The sequence below is a fragment of the Panthera leo genome, chromosome A1 (genome assembly GCF_018350215.1).
Source record: "Panthera leo isolate Ple1 chromosome A1, P.leo_Ple1_pat1.1, whole genome shotgun sequence".
Classification (NCBI taxonomy): Eukaryota; Metazoa; Chordata; class Mammalia; order Carnivora; family Felidae; genus Panthera; species Panthera leo.
The window spans coordinates 100,371,884-100,390,643 of NC_056679.1; the positions used below are offsets into that span (position 1 = coordinate 100,371,884).

At 42.2% G+C, this 18,760-nt stretch overlaps 1 protein-coding gene across 12 annotated transcripts in view; it reads left to right on the top strand.

The window, feature by feature from the left end:
• Positions 1–18,760, top strand: part of LOC122216754 (zinc finger protein 474) — a 61,791-nt gene that overhangs the window by 15,059 nt on the left and 27,972 nt on the right. For 11 of the 12 annotated variants that reach the window (XR_006201138.1, XR_006201135.1, XR_006201145.1 and 8 more), the window contains exon 2: positions 12,713–13,952. Coding sequence is in view for 5 of the 12 variants with exons in the window: in XM_042933818.1 (XP_042789752.1) it covers positions 12,921–13,952 (1,032 nt within the window). In the remaining 7 variants the exon portion in view is untranslated. Of the gene's footprint in view, positions 1–12,712; positions 13,953–16,807; positions 17,836–18,760 lie in introns of those variants that run through there. The other variant, XM_042933821.1, reaches the window with a different exon arrangement.

Genomic DNA, 18,760 nt, shown 5'->3' on the forward strand with positions numbered 1-18,760 from the left:
ATAGGTTAACAAGATAAAAACAAAGTATATTAACATGCACATTCCACATCCACACGAGAAGACTCAGTGATGAGTAACTCTCCGGCTGGTCAGAGTTTGAAATCTATAAAGAAACTTAAAAAAGAATGATAAATTTGTGGTGAAGTGACAAGACAAAGAAAAAGGGATTTAGGCTTTTAGAGGCAACAAACTATAGGAAGGTAAATATATGGGGGAAACTAATGGAAGATACAGGCTATTTAGTGATGTTACATATCTTACTCTTGACGCTGGCCTCTAAGCTGACAAGAGTCTAGAGTTGTCTTTGATGAGTTCTGCCCTTCCTGGTTTGGAAAAGAGAGACATCTTTACAAATTTATGTCCTGCTTTAAGGCAAATAGAGGGAGGGCAGATTGCTTCCCTTATATCTGCTTCTTCCCAGTTGCCTTCACCTCAAAATAATCCATATGCCAATGTGGCATAATCTGATACCCTACAATTCACAATAGGAAATCACTGTGCAAAACAGAAATGGCTTTTCGGCTCAGAATCCAAACCGGTAGTGACCTTTCCACCTAGGAAAGGTCCAATTATTTGAGAAGACTGGTTGTGGTCCTGACAACACCATTAAAAAGAGAGAAGGGAACCCTTATCATGTACACAGCACTCCCTTAACAAGAAATGGAGCCAGTCAGCTCCATTTGAGCTGAAGAAAACAGTCAGTAAAGACTCTACCTGATATAAAAACATGTGGAGGCCAAGACAAAGAATACAGTCAAAGAGGAAAGGGGAGAACAAGCTTGGCATGTGGACAGGAAAGCTGTAGAGAATGCCAAATCTGGTAAGATTATTTCACAACCAGTCACACTGGTTGAGGGTCCTCACCAGAGGTACAAAGAGACACTGGACTCTGCTGTCTAATGTTATGTGAATATTTATGCCTTTGTTACCATAGAGTGAATTGTTTTATAATTCTCATCCTAGAGGGCCACCTGGGGCATCTTATCGTGGCCCCTGGGATGGAATCCCCCCAGGGCTGTTTCCAGTGGAGACTAGAGCTGGGTGACTCTGAACTGACTATTAAGGTTCTGGGTCATGGTGCAGGCAAAATTAGGGGGAGCAACATTTTTGCAGAAGTCTGCATTCACAATGCTGATCTCTTTCTGTTGTGGTGCTTTAGTCTTCTGTTACTGCTGTAGCAAAATACAATAAAATTAGCAGGCTAAAACAACCCACATTCACTATCTCATAGTTCCATATGTCAGAAGTCCAACAAGTGTTGCCAAGCTGTGTTCATTTTGGGGAGCCCTTTTTGGAGGCCTTGTGTCTCCTTGGTCTCCCAGCTTCTAGAGGCCACACACATTCTTTGGCCACATAGCTTCTTTTTCCCGGCTTGAAGTCAACCTTGGCCAGAAGGGGTGCTTTCTTCTTTGGTTGTCCAGACTCTTTAAGGGAAAGGATTTCCACTTTTGAGGACTTGTCTGATTATATCGGGCTTATCATTTCTAATCCTGCTTTCTCCAGAATATAATAGAATGAAAATATAAGCCACAATCTTGTAGTGGTAAGCATTGAGTCATGTCTCCAGAGCAAATTAGCAGTGGCGTCAACCATGGGACACCCTACCCAACAGCACCTTCTCTTTATTGTGTTGGATTTTTCTTCCAGACTTAACGTGGAGACAGACAGACAGTGGAAGGAATGAAAGAAAAGTAAGAAAGCACGGAAGGTGGGGAAAGAGCTTGTTGAAAACACAAGAAAGAGGAAAAATCAACATCCACAGAGTTGACTTTAAATTGAACTCTTCTTTTTACTTTTTTCTTTAAATGTTTGTTTCTTTATTTTGAGAGAGAGAGAGACAGAGAGACAGAGAGAGAATCCCAAGCAGGCTGCATGCTGTCAGTGCAGAGCCCCAAGCAGGGCTTGATCTCATGAACCTGTGAGATCACTACCTGAGCCGAAGTCAAGAGTCAGATGCTTAACTGACTGAGCCACCCAGGTAATGAGATTTTGGAATGGTGGGGATCCAGAACCGATGGCCGATAAAGAATTCTTGAGACATCTTTGGTGCAAAAAGGTGATTTTATTAAAGCACGGGGACAGGACCTGTGAGCGGAAGGAGCTGCCCTGCGGTGGTGAAGATAGACTGGTGATATGCTATGGAGCTGGGGGAGATAAAGGCAAAAGGGAGGCCCCCAGTGGGACTTTGATATGCTAAAGATGACTCCTAAAATACCTGAGCGCTTGATATTGTCAAGCTAAGGTTGTTTTCCCTCTAGTAAGGCATTTACATTATGACAGTAGGGGGTTCTTGGAGAAATATTCTACTTTGTATTTGCCTCAAGTATTTGTCAGTGGGCTGCATGTTATAAAGAAATTTAATTTTACCTGCCATTTCCTTCTTGCCTTTGTTCCCCACATCACTACAGAGGGGAGGATGACATTAGGGCTCCAGGAAACTGAATCTACAGGTTTCTGGAGATTAGGCTATTGATAAGGTTACCTTTTTCTTGTAATTCATTAAGACATTGGTAAACTCATGGAGACTCGTGTCCTGCATAACTGTGATCTCTATCAGTTTAACCATTTGTTTTCTTTCCTTTCCTTTGTTCTTGGGCAGCCAGGAGTGCTTGAGAAATATCACAGATATCTCACAGGGAGTGGGGGCAGGGGAAGGTGATAGCTTGTGCTTTGCCCTCAGCTTGCCTTATGCTCCCTCATCACAGGTGCCCCTAAATTGAACTCTTCTAATCAAATATGCTGATATTTCTGATCTTCAATGGTCTTCTTTTTGTTCACTAAAGGAAAACAAAATAAAGCAGTTGATACACTGACCTTCTTACTGTCTGATAGTTACTACTGGGTGTGGGTGGAAGGAGGCTTTCAGTAAATTTTAAACCACCAACAAAAGTAAACTACAAGCTAAGAAGGTTTGCAAATAAAGAGCTGTCACCACATTTCATGATTGGCCTGGGCTCTGGGAACAGAGAGGATGGACAAGTTCCTCTTAGACACCAGGAGACGCCTTCTAGTGGTTTCCTTCAACAGGGGATATCCCATGTAAGATTCCTGAGCAATGAAAGGTTGTTGTATGAAGGGCTGAACCATCAGGGATCTCAAACCATCTGGCCTGTGAAAGAGTGCTTTGTTCGTGAGTCAGAGATGTCAAATTGACCAACAATAGCTTTTTGATGACTTATTTACATAGGAGGATGGGAAATGCGGGGGGAACAGCAACAAAGAGCCCACGTTCAGAAACAGCCTTGAGCTTGTACATAAATCCCTGGGTCTCCAGAGGCATCACCAGGGAAGTCATGCTGAGCGTATCAGAAAATAGAGGCGCATTCATGACACACACAGCAGAAACCCAGCCTGCCTCCTGGGCTCGGCCCTGTTTTTGACATTCTTCCCAGGGACTTTCCTCAGAAATAGCTTTGGGTGGAGAGAGCATTGACAAAGGGTGTTGATGTCTGCAATGAATGGTAATGACGATCAATTTAAGTGTCAGCCAGGCTCTGGGAGGCGCCGACCTCCCGGAGGTGGGTGGTGCTAAGGCTGTTGCCTGTTGTCTGGTCAATGGGTGATGTGGTTAAGAAAAGGTTCCTCCAGGATATAGTGAAGCCCATCTCTCCTCGGCCAATCTCCCCTGGCCAAGTACCTCCCTTCAAAACCAGCTGTGTTCTTCCTTGTGCTTATTTCCACCTGGACCCACTGAATCCAGCGACTACCCTTCTGATACTACCACTCTGTGGCTTGTAAGTGTGGGCCGAAAATACCACACTGAGGTAGCACACCGAGACAATAAATCATGTACATGAAGACAGTGGGAACTCTGTGCAAACATATCACATGACACGGGCAACATGACATGAGCATCTAGTTGCAATTTTTAAATAATAAAATGGTATCTGTCGTTTCCCCCACTGTTTTATCATAATACATCAACTTGAGACCCTTGATGGATATCTGATATCTCATTCTAGGTTGAGAAGGAATTGCCATGCCATTCTTAAACATTTTCAGTTCAAACGAATTTATAGGTGGTACTTGACAAAAAGGCCAGTTTGTCAGAAAGAAAAAGTGTGCCAGATTCTGTAATCCGCACAAGGAAGCATAATTCTCTTAGGACATATTTCCAGCCCAAATCTTGGAAATCCAGCAATATATTGTTAATGGCTTGTTGATGTTCTTTTGACTGATTCTTTCTTTAGATTAATAACTGAAGCCATCCAACATTCTTCATCTGAGGAATCATTTAATGGTAAATCAAGAATCGTTGGCTTAAGCAGAAGAGTAGCTCTTATTATATCAATGGTAACTAAATAATTATGGGAATGCCTCCAAAAAGTTCAGATGGTCTCCAAACACATTTATTGCCTGTTTGTGTTTTTCTTTCTTTCTTTCTTTCTTTCTTTCTTTCTTTCTTTCTTTCTTTCTTTCTCTTTCTTTCTTTCTTTCTTTCTTTCTTTCTTTCTTTCTTTCTTTCTTTTCTTCTATCATCTCTCTTGTGGCTGATCTAAACACTGGCTGCTTGATTTTTTTTTTCTCTCTGAAAGTAGATGCATCATTTCCTATGACCCTCCAATAATGTTTGAAAATTCCTCCTCAGGTCACTGGTTCTTTCTTTTCCCTTTGGATATTCCCTTCTCTCTTAGAAATAAATCTTTCCGCCTCTCTCTGCTGTCATTACAAAGCTTCGTTTCTGAATTTTTACCAATAAATATGTCATGTTTTTAGGAAATATCTCCTATAGAGGAGACTTCAACTGGATTCCCAGTTGACTGAGAACAAGTGCTCCTTGAAGGGATTTTCAAACATTTAGTTGAGGAGGAAAACAGGGGAAAGGGACATTTTACAGCAAGGATCACAAATGGTCAGGAAGTCAAATGCCTTTGAGAATCAAGAATGAACTGCAAGTAAATAAATCAAGGGGCTGATGAGAAACTTTGGAAGAGTGAAAACTAGCTGTCTGACCTATAGGCATGGCCTTTATTCCATATGTTTATATTGGTTGTTGCCACATTGGAATGTAGACTCTGTATGGCCAGATCTTCCACTTTCTCAAAGGAAACCAAAATCCTGATTTGTGTGACATCTCCCAATTTTAAAACAATTGCACCCAATTCAAACATTTTTAACTCTAAGCAGGCCAAAAGGAACTTATCTGTGGACTGGATTTGGCCTATCAACCCTTTTTTAAAGTCTTGATAAAGAGCTATTTGGAATAGAATAGAAATACTCCAAATTTCAGAAAAGATGGTTTGTATATTTGTTTATTATTCCACAGCCTAACTCCCCCTCCCCCCTTTTTTTTTTTTGCCTACCCTTTGAATTTCTATACATGATAGGATTCTAATGTGATGAGACTGATGGTTTCCATAACCAGTTCTCTACCACTCCAAATGACAATACTACAATTACATGGTCATACCTGTGTGGCATTTGTGACTCGAGTACTCTGTGATTTGGAAACTCAATATAGAGTGAAAATTACAGGCTCAATCTAACAATAGCCTTCATAGGGTGATATTATGAGCCTTAACAACATAAAATGTCCTTACCAAAGGCTCTACTTAGAAGTGTAAAGAGTGTATTTCTCCCATTTTCTGTTTGCATAGCTTTCCCAACACCATAGACTATTATGTCTACACCTGATAATTAGACTGAATGAAGGTGAAGAAACTTACTTCTTGGTTGAAAATGCTTCACAGTGAAGGAAAGACAAGGAAGGGTAAATTTTCATTAACTATTCAAAATCAGACTGGAAATGCCCACGTGGACAGCCAGATTGCCTTAAAGCCCTATAAACCTCAGGCTAAATAGCTTTTCTGAAAGTGGTTTCATTTTTCACCTTTCTGGTGCTGCTTCTGTCATTCCCAAAACAGTCCACCCCCAGTTCCCAGTGGCTCTCACCTTAGAATCTTTTGTCATTCACATGAGAATTATTGAGGACTGCATGTGCTACTGGCCCAGACGCTACACAGAAGGAAGTGCAGAGAATCCGAGTCAGCTGGTCGTCTTTCATCTATGAGTGGGGTCACTGTAATGCGACTCCCTATGTGGCAGTGCTGGCCTTATGGCCGGGCAGTCAGCTGCTGAAGATTATCATATAAAATGAAGAAAAATGCCTAAATGGCGAATTTCTTCTTTTGGTTTAATTCTGTTTGTCACAAATGGAAAAGCAAACATGTTCTAGCTCTTGAAGCACAATGATGGTGGAACCATTACAAAAATAGGTTTTCAGTGGTCTGAATAAGTTGAGGATTGGATGTTAAGATACATACCGTATGATTTTCTGAGATGCTATGAAAGAACTCATTTGAGTTTATATTGGCTGCAATCCTGAGGTAATGTGCAGCCTGAATATCACAGATTTTTATTACTTATATTCTAAGGGTGGTTATATCAGTCAGGAGACAGAAACCATACCACTTATTTAACTAGAATTTCATAAAAAGATTGTTAACCAGGAATGAAGTTGTTATAGGTAGTAACCAGCAGGGTAAAAAGAGAATGCTACTAAATGAAGGAGGCAACAGCTACTATTCCTAGGGCTGAAGTATCAAAGGAAGAGGTTTGGGTTATCAAAACCTAGAAACTTTGAAGAAGTGCCTTATGGAGCTGAAAATTGGATCTTCAAGGAGGAGATACAGAGGGACGCCTGGGTGTCTCAGTCAGCTGGGCATCCAACTTCGGTTCAGGTCATCTCATGGTTCGTGAGTTCGAGCCCCGGCTTGGGCTCTGTGCTGACAGCTCAGAGTCTAGAGCCTGCTTTGGATTCTGTGTCTCCAGTTCTCTCTGCCCCTCCCCTGCTTGAGCTCTGTCTCTCTCAAAAATAAACCTTTAAAAAAAAACAATAACAACAACAACAAAAAACAATGGCCTTCTTGTTCCTTTGAAAGCTCATGGAAAAAATAAGTTTTTATTTTCCTGAAGCAAAATATGTGATTCAAATTTGTTCCCAAAAAAATAATTCTAGGAAAGGGGGATTGTGAACCAATTTCTTCAGAACCATTGGTTCATGTTTACACTTTCAATTTTTTTATTTCTGATTTTCAGGAAAAAGTATATATTTAATAAGTCAGTTTTGGCCCCAAACATGTGCTCTCTCTCAAAAAAAAATTCTCTCATCAAAAAAGAAGTTCCTAAAGTTAAAATATTGCTGTTAGAATTCATTTTGTGCTAGGCCAAAGACAGCTATTAAAATACAACTGTATCAATAAATTTCATAATTTAAAAAAAAGGGAAATACAAATCAAAACCACACTCAGATATCACCTCATGCCAGTCAGAGTGGCTAAAATGAACAAAACAGGAGACTATAGATGCTGGAGAGGATGTGGAGAAACGAAAACCCTCTTGCACTGTTGGTGGGAATGCAAACTGGTGCAGCCTCTCTGGAAAACAGTGTGGAGGTTCCTCAAAAAATTAAAAATAGACCTACCCTATGACCCAGCAGTAGCACTGCTAGGAATTTACCCAAGGGATACAGGAGTACTGATGCATAGGGGCACTTGTACCCCAATGTTTATAGCAGCACTCTCAACAATAGTCAAATTATGGAAAGAGCCTAAATGTCCATCCAGAGATGAATGGATAAAGAAATTGTGGTTTATATACACAATGGAATACTGCGGGGCAATGAGAAAGAATGAAATATGGCCTTTTGTAGCAACATGGATGGAACTGGAGAGTGTTATGCTAAGTGAAATAAGTCATACAAGAGAAGGACAGATTCCATGTTTTCACTCCTATGTGGATCCCGAGAAATTTAACAGAATACCATGGGGGAGGGGAAGGAAAAAAAATGGTTAGAGAGGGAAGGAGCCAAAACATAAGAGACTCCTAAAAACTGAGAACAAACTGAGGGTTTATGGGGGGTGGGAGGGAGGGGTGAGTGGGTGATGGGTATTGAGGGCACCTGTTGGGATGAGCACTGGGTGTTGTATGGAAGCCAATTTGACAATAAATTTCATAATAAAAAAATAAAATAAAATAAAATAAAATAAAACTGTATCATTAGAATTAGGCTTTAATTATAGATTTCATGCAAGTAGAAAACTATTTAAAAGTGGCTACAATACAAGTAGACATTTATTTCTCTTATGTAAATAAAGACCAAGGGTGACACTCGAGAGTTTTATGGTGGCTCCACCTTTACCAGGAACTCAAGTCCATACATGTCCGTGCTCTGTCATGTCAAGGGTCACGTGAATGTAGTCTGGTCCAAAATGGCTGCTAGTGCTCCAGCCATCACCTCTGTGTTTTAAGCATCAGTATGAAGGAAGGGAAGAGGAGAAGGTTGTGTCTCTTCCTTTCAGAAAGTGTTCTTACAAGTCTTACACAATACTGGAAAGGGACCTGCAGACTTACCTGGGAAATCATGTGCTCAGCTAAGAATGGGGGCTCTCTTAATTTGAGGAAGTTGGGCAGAATAACTCCTGGTGGGGAAATAGTCATCTTTGCCAGACTGTGGGAGGGATATTATCGCATCAGTCATAAGCCTTGGTGTGAATAAGTCTATCGGCTCCCTTTTTTAAAGCTAGATTTCCAAAGGAAGGAAGACTGGCAAGCATTTTAGGGCACCAGGCAGGGAAGAATGGAGCCTGCTGAATGAGGTGGATGGAAGATATTAAAGACAAACCTCCTCTATTTTACAATTTTGCTCAGAGCCAGAATCAGCTCAACTCCATCTTTCTTATTTATTCGTTTGTACATTTAAAGAATTTGGATTCTATACTAACAGGGAAGGGGTTATGCATCACTTATATTTATTTTGTTTCAAAAGACTACACTTTTAAAAAAAAGATTTAATTCTTGGGTTGTGCTCTTTCCCCTCTTTTATAGGGAAACACCTTCTTATGCCAAGATAGGTTTGGATTTCCATGGTTATTATATTCATCTTTGTCAGTGTGTCCCTCCCTTCCTGTGAACCCCAAAGGGCATGGAAAAATGGCATCATATCGATAAAATGTGATGCCTTCCAAGGCATTCCTTGAATATCCTATGTGCAAATATGGTCAAAATGAATAATTCAGACCAACTGGAGTGAACATTTCTCCACGGCTGCTTGGGGTAAAGCTGGCTGGCTTTGCAAAGTAGTTCTCTTTATAAACTAGCAACATTGCTTTATGATGTGACTGCATGGCAAGCCAATTTCTTAAGTGATTCAAGAATATGCATTTAGTATTTTCCACTCATTTGGCCCTTACAACTAACATATAGGGGAGAGCATCTGGCCATGCTACACCTTGTCAGAATCACTGACGGAAACTTCCTAAGTTTCTCCATTTGACCCCACCAGTCCCCAAAATTTCACTGGCTTCCAGCTACCTCCTCTTTCCTTTTTTGATACCTTTAATCGCAATAAGACAGAAATTTCAGGAGGACATTGAGGGAGGAAAGAGATGGTAAAAAAAAAAAAGAAAAGAAAAAAAGAGAAAGATACAATTAGGAGTTTGATGATGCTCTCATGTTTGCTCCAAAGTATCTCCAGTGCAAACATGTCCACTTGCAGGAAGATCCATCCCTAATCAAAATGGTGAAGTGGCTGCAAAGAGAACACCTCTGGCCTCTTGGGGCAGCCTTTGCTTTCCCCCTGCACTCACTGTCCCCAACTACCCCTCCCCCATCCCCACGCCTGTGTGGTAATGTGGATTTTTCTCAGGGATGTTGGTGAGATTAGGAAAAAGATCCGTATTGCATATCATGCAGGGGGAAAATGTCATCGAGAAAGCCAGTTCCAGCAAAATAAAATGACCCCTGTTGGTTCAGGAAAAATACTGTCCCCAGAATCCCCACTCTCTCTCTCCTGCTTTTTCCATCTCCAAGGCTTCACCTCCTCCCTTTTCTCTCTTCCTTCTCCTAAAGGGCAACATAAAGCCTGGTGAAAGCTTAGTTACCTTCCCATGAGACATATGAATTGTACATTAAAACAGGGAAGAAGCTCAGTGGGTGGAATGTTCAGCAGAGTGAATCATGGAAAGAGCCGACTCCTGGAGCCAAAGGGAGCTGGCGTTGGTCCCCAGTTCTGTCACTTCAACACTGACTGTCTTGGGCAAGTTACTTGCCTTTTCTGAGTCACAGGGTCTTCAGTTTATAAAACTGAAACAATACCTGCCTCATTTGAGAATTGATTGAAATTATGTGTATAAAAATTAGTGCACTATCTGATGCCTAGTTGGTGTTCAGTATTAGTTCTTTTACCTGATCATAAAGAGACGGGAATTGTTGAGGCAAGTTATGGGGCCTTCCCAGTATTCTGATTGGCTGGGAGCTGTGTGGGGGGTGGGGGGGAGGGAGAGAGAGAGAAAGAAAAGATAGAGATTGTGAGCAAGTTTAGGGGGAGTAAGGTTATTTAATTGCATTGATTTTTCCTGCCTCCTTAAGTCCTTTTGTTGCCTCCAACTTCCGGGTATGAAGGAAAATGGAAAATGAAAACAAGGGGTCCTTGTTGTCAAGGACCTGGATACTGGTCCAACAAGATACTGGAACCAACCGAAGCAATGGTTTGGGGTGATTTCCCCCATGAGCCGATAAAAACCTAATGAAATAATTGTACTAGATGCCTTGTGGGTTTTTCTTAATTTTTAAAAAATTTTTATTTATTTTTGAAAGAGAGAGAGAGAGGGAGAGAACATGAGTGGGGAAGGGACAGAGAGAGAAAGAGACACAGAATCCAAAGCAGACTCCAGGCTCTGAGCTGTCAGGACAGAGCCCAACTCGGGGCTCGAGTTCTTGAAATGAGAAATCATGACCTGAGAGATCATGACCTGAGCCAAAGTTGGACGCTCGACCAACTAAGCCACCCAGACGCCCCTATTCCTTGTGTTTTTTTAGATCCACTTTCTTTTTTGGATGGTGCCAATCAGGTGACATATTTTGTTTCTCTGAGGTTCATTTTCTGTGCTGGCTACTCTGGGGCCAACACATTCTTTTGTCACGTGTTAATATCACTGTCTGAGGATCTGTCCAAATGACAGATAGCTTCGTTTTCTGTGCCAGAACCAATCCGATAGTCTTAAGTGCAAAGATTCAGACCTTCCTTGGCACCAAAATACAGGAACTAGGCATAGGTCTCCCAGCTTTTTTTGTCCCGTAGCAAATGCAATGCCCAACCAGTGTTTTGACATGACCAGAAGGCTGTCCTTGTGCTGTGCGGACCCAGGCTTCTGCTATGTCTACAGGGTCCATCCTCAGATCAGCTGCTTCTTTCTTCATGGTTGGGAGTGGGTAATACCCACAGAGCCAGACCTGAGTCACCCTTCCAGAAATGCAGAAGGCCCTAAGACTTCCGACGGCAATCTTTCCTGGGGTTCAGACAGTAATCTTCCCCCTGGGTGAAACTGACTCATACTTTTCCCCAAGGTAAAAATTCTTTAGCCTTTTGCCCGTGATGTTTGGGAAAATCATGAGCCATGTTTTTATAAAAATTATTTGGAAGACAGATAGATAACATCTATTATAATATATCATATAATCATATACAGTTATTTGTAACAATAAATTAATGATTAATATTGATAATGAAAATAATTTAAATTAAATTTAAAATAATTTAAAAAAATAAATTATACATATAATGTAATATATAGTATAATGTATAAATATAAAGTATATTTATATATAATAATAGATATTATCTGTATTATCTATCTTCCATATTATGGTTATTATATATTACATATAATAATATATTATATGTAACTATAATATATAAATAGATATTTATCTAATTGTATATTATCTGTATTATCTAATCTTTATTATCCATATTATCCATCTGTATAGATATAGATAGGATAGAGATAGGGATAATACAAGGAAATGGGTTCAATAGCTATAAAAAGAACATCAAGCAAAATTTCAACCTGTCCATCGCGGGGGAGATCTACAGAGATTTTACCAGGAAGGGTAAAGGCCTGGGTGGCATTCTTGGCTTGACCTACATGGCCACAATTTATCCATATTCCATTCCCACAATAAAGAAAAGTGGAAACCTGGTAGGTTATAAGACGTTTGCCCACTCTGAGGGCTTTCCTGATAATCCTCATAATATTCACTGTTGAACTACTTTGGCAGGAGCTCTCGACATTAGGCTCATGAGCACTCATTAAGCCTGGCATATTACTATGTCTCGAACATAACATATATCATGACCAAAAATATTTGATAAATTATTTCAACAAAATTAGTTTCACTGGTAATAGTAAGAATTTTATTTTTGGCTTTTAAAATGATTATTCTGAGAAGAGGTTCATAGGCTTCAGAGAACTATCAAAAGGATCCATGGCACTAAAAAGCTGTGAATCCCTAAGGGAGTGGAAGAAAGTCTTTTTACATTACCCACAGCCTCATTAATCTCATTGTCACGGTTGCTGGTTCTATCTTCCGTGGTCTCACCACCATGCCCCTGTGGGTGTGTGCCCTGTGTGTCTGTGATACACTGTAACTGTTGATCTTTCTTTGGACAGAACACTTCTTGATACAGTAAAATTCATAATGGAAATTTTCTTCAAATTTATTTCAAAATTTATTGAACAAATCTTATCTGCCAGTTACTCTGCTAGCCAAAGAGGATACTAGGTCCAAAAAAAAAAAAAAATTACTGTTCTTTGTCACCTTACAATCTAAGGGGGATGTGTGTTTGTGTATGTGTGTGTGTGTATGTGTGTGTGTGTGTGTGTGTGTGTGTGTGTGTGTAATAACTTCTTGATTTATGTTTTCCCCCCAGATCTTGGAAGCATCTGAGGTTTAATGAGGACTTTCCAGCATTCCAGACTGCTGCCCTGCAATGAAGCTCTGAGTCACGGTCTTTGGGGCTAAGGTATTGGCAACAATGTGGAACCCCAGGACAGCTAACCTGACTAACCTTCGCTGTAACCAGGATCCCAAAAGGGGTCTGGCATGAAATCAGAGCATAGAGAAAGACTTGCTTGTTAATGGAAACAGGAAAGAAAAAAAGGGTTTCCAACAAATTGCAACAGACTTTCCACCATTCTAAAGAACCCACCTTCCTTATCGACCAAGCCGTTCTATGTAGTGACTCCCATTCCAGCCTTTTGCCAGAAACAGAGCATGTCAATCCTGCTGGAAAAATAAAGATAGGACCTCTGACAAGACCTGGAACAGTGATACTCTCAAAACGGTCCAGTAGGAGAATTATGTCAGAAAGTCCGCACAGCCCCCCTGTGATACCATCCCGCAGGCCTGGATTCCGGGTGTGCTATATCTGTGGCCGAGAATTTGGCTCCCAATCAATTGCCATTCATGAACCCCAGTGCTTGGAGAAGTGGCGTATTGAAAACAGCAAGTTGCCCAAACACCTGCGGAGGCCAGAACCCTCCAAACCACAGCCTCTCAGGGGCAGTGGGTCCTACAATCTTCAGGCCATGAACGAAGCAGCGTTTCAAAGTTCCCAGGCTCAGCTGCTGCCCTGTGAATCCTGTGGCTGCACATTCTTGCCAGATCGTCGTCTTGTTCACCAGAGGAGCTGCAAGCCGAAGGATGAGGGGCCCAGAGCACCAAACCCCAACCGTTTTGATGATCTGACTGGTGCCAGGAAAGCTGCTGGTGGCATCCCAGCCCGACCAAAGACTCTCATCTGCTACATTTGTGGCAGGGAATTTGGCACTTTGTCCCTTCCTATTCATGAGCCCAAATGCCTAGAAAAGTGGCAAATACAAAACGACCGGCTCCCCAGGGAGCTCCGCCGACCACTCCCACGGAAGCCTCAGCCCCTTCCAACTGGACAGTCCAACCAAGAGGAGCCAAGTCAAGCTCAGCTGGTGCCCTGTGCAAATTGCGGCCGGACCTTTGCCCCAGACCGCCTTCTGGTACACCAGAGAAGCTGTAGGGTTCAACCAAGTGCACCAAAAATTCAGAATTTGACCTTAGGGAGGAAAGGTGGCCTGAAAGAGTCCACAAATTCCAAGCAGCAAAGGAACATGGCAGTGCCCACTGTGACTGATAAGGTAACTCATGCCACATGAGATGCATTGAGTGGACCTGGGGGTATATTCTGCCTCCAGGGGAGGGAGAGAAAACGATCCCCAGGATGCCCCACTCGTAGGATGTTTTCTTTTTTTTTTTTAATTTGTTTTTAACATTTATTTATTTTTGAGACAGAGAGAGACAGAGCATGAACAGGAGGGGCAGAGAGAGAGGGAGACACAGAACTGGAAGCAGGCTCCGGGCTCTGGGCGGTCAGCACAGAGCCCGACACAGGGCTCGAACTCACGGACCGTGAGATCATGACCCGAGCCGAAGTCGGATGCTCAACCGACTGAGCCACCCAGGCGCCCCGGATGTTTTCTTTCCGTGACTTATTTCTGCCTCCGTGCAGCCCGTCCGACCCCACAGGCTGTATCTCCGATGGCCAAGTAGATGCGAGAACATCCCCGCCTGGTGGGGTTATAGTCCTTTTCCGCTCTGCCTAAAGAAAGAGAGATGGATGTCTTTCTTCCCTGATTCCTCATCCCAAGAATCCTTGGGAGAGACTGTTATTTGAAAATGAGTCATTAATGCTGTGTCTACATTGCAGAGATATAATCCCCATTCCAACGGCCCATATTTATGACCGGTTTATTTTAGTCATCTACCTTAGGAATTCATTTTTGGCAATGCGGGGTTATGCTGAGTTTATCTTGCTAAAATAGAATCTGTGTCAAAAGCCCCAAATGACTTTAGCAACAATTAAACACTGGAGCACTTGCAGAAATAGACGTGCTCTTCAAATACAGCATGTTTTTCTTTGAACACTTACACGATTATAATATGTAGGAGATTAACTCCAGGGGAGTCTCCAAAGCAACGAGGTGTGGGTTCATGGTTCTGGGAAGGGTTTAGCTCCCATTGACGCTCTGTACCCTGCATTTGGGTTGGATGCCAGGCTCTGCTCCCCACTTGGGCAACTGGGAATAAGCATGAGCCCATGGGCCCCCAACCTCTATGGTGAAGTATTGTTTACCTGAAGTGTCAGTGTCAACCGGAATTGGGGAAGAATGTGTGTGGCCCCCCACCCAGCATGGTCCATGTGCTGCCCTTAAGCCCAGGAGTCGGTATACTGTTCTGTGTCATACCTTGCAGAATCTCAAATCATGAGAAGTAGGAAGTGGTCAAAATTTTCTCTACATGGCTTGGTACTAAAACACCCCACCTTGGGGCGCCTGGGTGGTTCAGTCGGTTAAGCGGCCGACTTCAGCTCAGGTCACGATCTCGCGGTCCGTGAGTTCGAGCCCCGCATCGGGCTCTGGGCTGATGGCTCAGAGCCTGGAGCCTGCTTCCAGTTCTGTGTCTCCCTCTCTCTCTGCCCCTCCTGTTCATGCTCTGTCTCTCTCTGTCTCAAAAATAAATAAACGTTAAAAAAAAAAATTAAAACATCCCACCTCTGCAAGGATTTTTTTTTTTTTTTCAAGTAGACTCCACACCCAGATTTGGACTAGAACTCATGACCTTGAGATCAAAAGTCACATTCTTTACTGACCGAACCAGCCAGGTGCCCCTGCAGGGACTCTTTAAATGGACTGTTTGGGGAAACTGAGGTTACCCAAGCTATCGTAAAGGATTCAACCAGAAGGATTGGGGGGCAGGGGAGTGGAGAAGGCAGCCTTTATTTTTAATGCAACTTTTCTTGCTTACTTTTTTTTTTTATTGCATTATATTGGCAAACTTCTAGTACTTTTCCGTAACTTTCATGTTTAAAATGAAATTATTAGAAACTTACTGGTTTACAAGATTCCAAGACAATGATTCTAAAGCCAAAGAGTCAGACTAAGAGATGCCGAGCAAGTTTTCCAGTGAACATTGAAGAAAGAAAGGCTAGTTTCTGTGCCGAAATCAAAACCCAAACTCTTTAAGTGTGGCATGGGCTGCAGGCTGGTCTCATAAACATGATCTGTTTTTCCCATCTTCTAGCTGTTGCTTTCCTTCCAGAACGTGTGGGGTCTGGATTCAGAGAACACAAGAATCTGTGTTTCAGGGCCACAACTCAGAAAGTCCATGAGCTCTCTGATTTGCAGCCCTGTTTCCTGATTGTATGCATTTGCTTCCCGTGGTCTCAGTACAGATCTCAAGATAGGGAAGAGTGTGGTCAGGAATCCTCTGCTTGTTGTAACACATACTCTGTGCCAACAGGCTGAGCACAGCGTGTTCTCAGTCAGTCACGACTGCTAAACGAGGCTGGCCTGGGCCCACGGCTTCACAGGAAGACACCTCCTGACTCACCCAGTCATCTGGAGGGGAGATGTCAGAAGGAGAGGTCAGCGATGGCCCTCAGTGACTCGTGCATTTAGATCAAAGTAGGGGGAGTCCGTCAGAACAAGGGCATCTGGAGGATGTGGCTCTGTCACAGCGTAACCCACCCGGCTCCCAGACCTGAGAAGGCGCGTGTCAGTGAAAAACTGGCACCCATTGCTGTCAGATGTGTGCTGGCCCATTCTGGGACCACACAGGCGTTAGTGGAGGGCATGGGGAGGTCATCCAACATAGGGTCCCTTTAGCTGCCAGACTTAAAGCAAGCTTGCATTAATTAAAATGGAGAAAATGGGTAGGCTTCAGAGAGGCGTAAGATCTCTTGGAGCATTGGACTTTACTTCTTCCCTAGAAGAGATATTTGCCATTCCACAGTGCTTTCAACAGGAAACCTCTCCCGGGTAGTGTGGTTTTCTCTTTGGGTTAAGATTTGATCCTGTTCTATTGCTGTTTTTCTTTCTCTGTGTCATTTAAAATTTAGATAGTACAGCTTCCTTGTATCATTTAAAGTTGAGATGTTATGGGACATAATCCATTTCCCATAAAGATCACTGCTTTGTGCACTGTTCGATTTCAGGATTTCATCTGCCTGTGACAGCCGACTTTTGGCTACGACACGACACAGGCCCGTTCTTTTCACAATTCAGATGTGTGTTTCTCTTCTTCTCTTGTCAATCAAAGCCGTTTTCCTCTAGAATCCTTGAGCCGACTTCAGATCAGAATCCGCGATCTTGCCTGAGGCTCTCAGGGGGCTCAATCTCGTAGTGAATTCAGGTGAGGAAAAATCTTTTCAGAACCTTGATCGTAGTGCTGGGAAAACCATTCGTTCCAGTTGGGCAACAGTGACCGTTTCTCTGGCAGAGTGAATTACCCTGTGCTCGGAATGTTCCTTCAACATAGACTGGCTCAGTTCTCTTATGACACAGGGGTTCCTGTTACCCTTCAATCAAATCTAAACGCAAATAAAGGCCGCTGAGACGAGTTCCTCTCCAAGACTTCCATGGGCAGTTTGCTTTAGCTCCGCCTCGCCCACGAAACCACAGTATGGGCTGGAATTGTCCATTGTCTCTTCCAGAAGACAGGCCTGAATTTACCCTTTCTGATCTCACAGGCAAGCTGGGAAGGAGACTAAGCAGGATGTAAGAGAAATAAAACCCTGATGGGGATTTTTATTTCAAAGGTGGAAGTGACCTGGGGTTGCTGCATCCACAGTTTACATGGTACCATGAGCAGGATCACACTTTCTTTCTTTCCTCCAAAAACAGGGGAAAGCCTGCATGAGCAGTGTCTACTTTAGCAGGACTTTAAAAGTGGTGAGAAGCCTAGATGAAATTTGGATGCATAAGATGGAAACAGATAGATTATCGGTTTGACTGTTAGTATTGGCATTTAATCTATTGAATTTTAGTCTATTTAGTAAGTCTATTGTCTCTCCTAGCAAGCACTTTCCTAAGCGATGCCGAGGAGTACAGTAATAGAGCTCATTATTGATCCTTACTTTCATATGAATGAATAAATTTTAATGCTTGCATTTAATATTTGGAAAAAATGTTGCCCTTTTCTAGAAGCTGATAGTATTTCGTTCTTCAACTGCAGGCCTTTTCTGGCTAATGGGAACACAGATCAGCAGTTTATTAAATGTAACTACAAACCAAAATGAAGCCTTTGTCTCATTACCTTTTATTAGGTAGATAATGCTTGGAGTTATTTTCTTAGAATTTTGGTCATAGGATGTGAAAATCCTATACCATATTACAAAATAGGCATGTTTTTCTTTAGGAAATCCTCTATTTCTATAAATCATTCTCTCTGTAGTGTTAAGCTACCTTTGGCATCAGAGATGCTTAGATTTGAGCTAAAAATCCCATCAGACCCATCTCTAGCATCTGGTGCTGCCATCTGGTGTTTTCTTTTAAAGTACAGTGTCTATGCTGTGAAAAATGCTATTCTTTTTGCGTTACCTCCACATACATTTGAGAAAGTGCCCTTAGAATACAAACCCCAGTTATTGAGAGCTACAATTATATATGTGATTTAAATATCATAAGTGCTGTTCCATGGCTAACTTTCCCATTCTCTAAAGGGAAGACTCTCAGTGGGAATATCATAATCAGAAAGACTCAGAAGGGCAGGACACACATTCTCAAAAGAGTGTGCACATTTGTATCTATTGGGTTTGGAGTTTGTAAGAAGGCATGGAAGAAAGGAAACCAACTTTTTATTGAGTACCCTTGATGATCAGTACTATATATTCGTGATCGGAGCTTAATATTCCACAATATAACCATAAGACAGATACTATTTTCGACTTTCTATCTGGGGAGACTGAAGTTAAACAACCTGACCAAAGTTACACAGTGGGTTTGGTAGTGGGTGTCAGAGCCAGACCTAATTGCGAAGACCCTATCTTTTCAAGTCTAAGAGGCGTGGAATGTGTGGGATACAACTTGGGTGTGGCTACCCTGCCAGGCTAGGACTGCTGAGTAAGACAAAGTGGACAGAAGTGTGTTCATTCAGCAAATATATATTG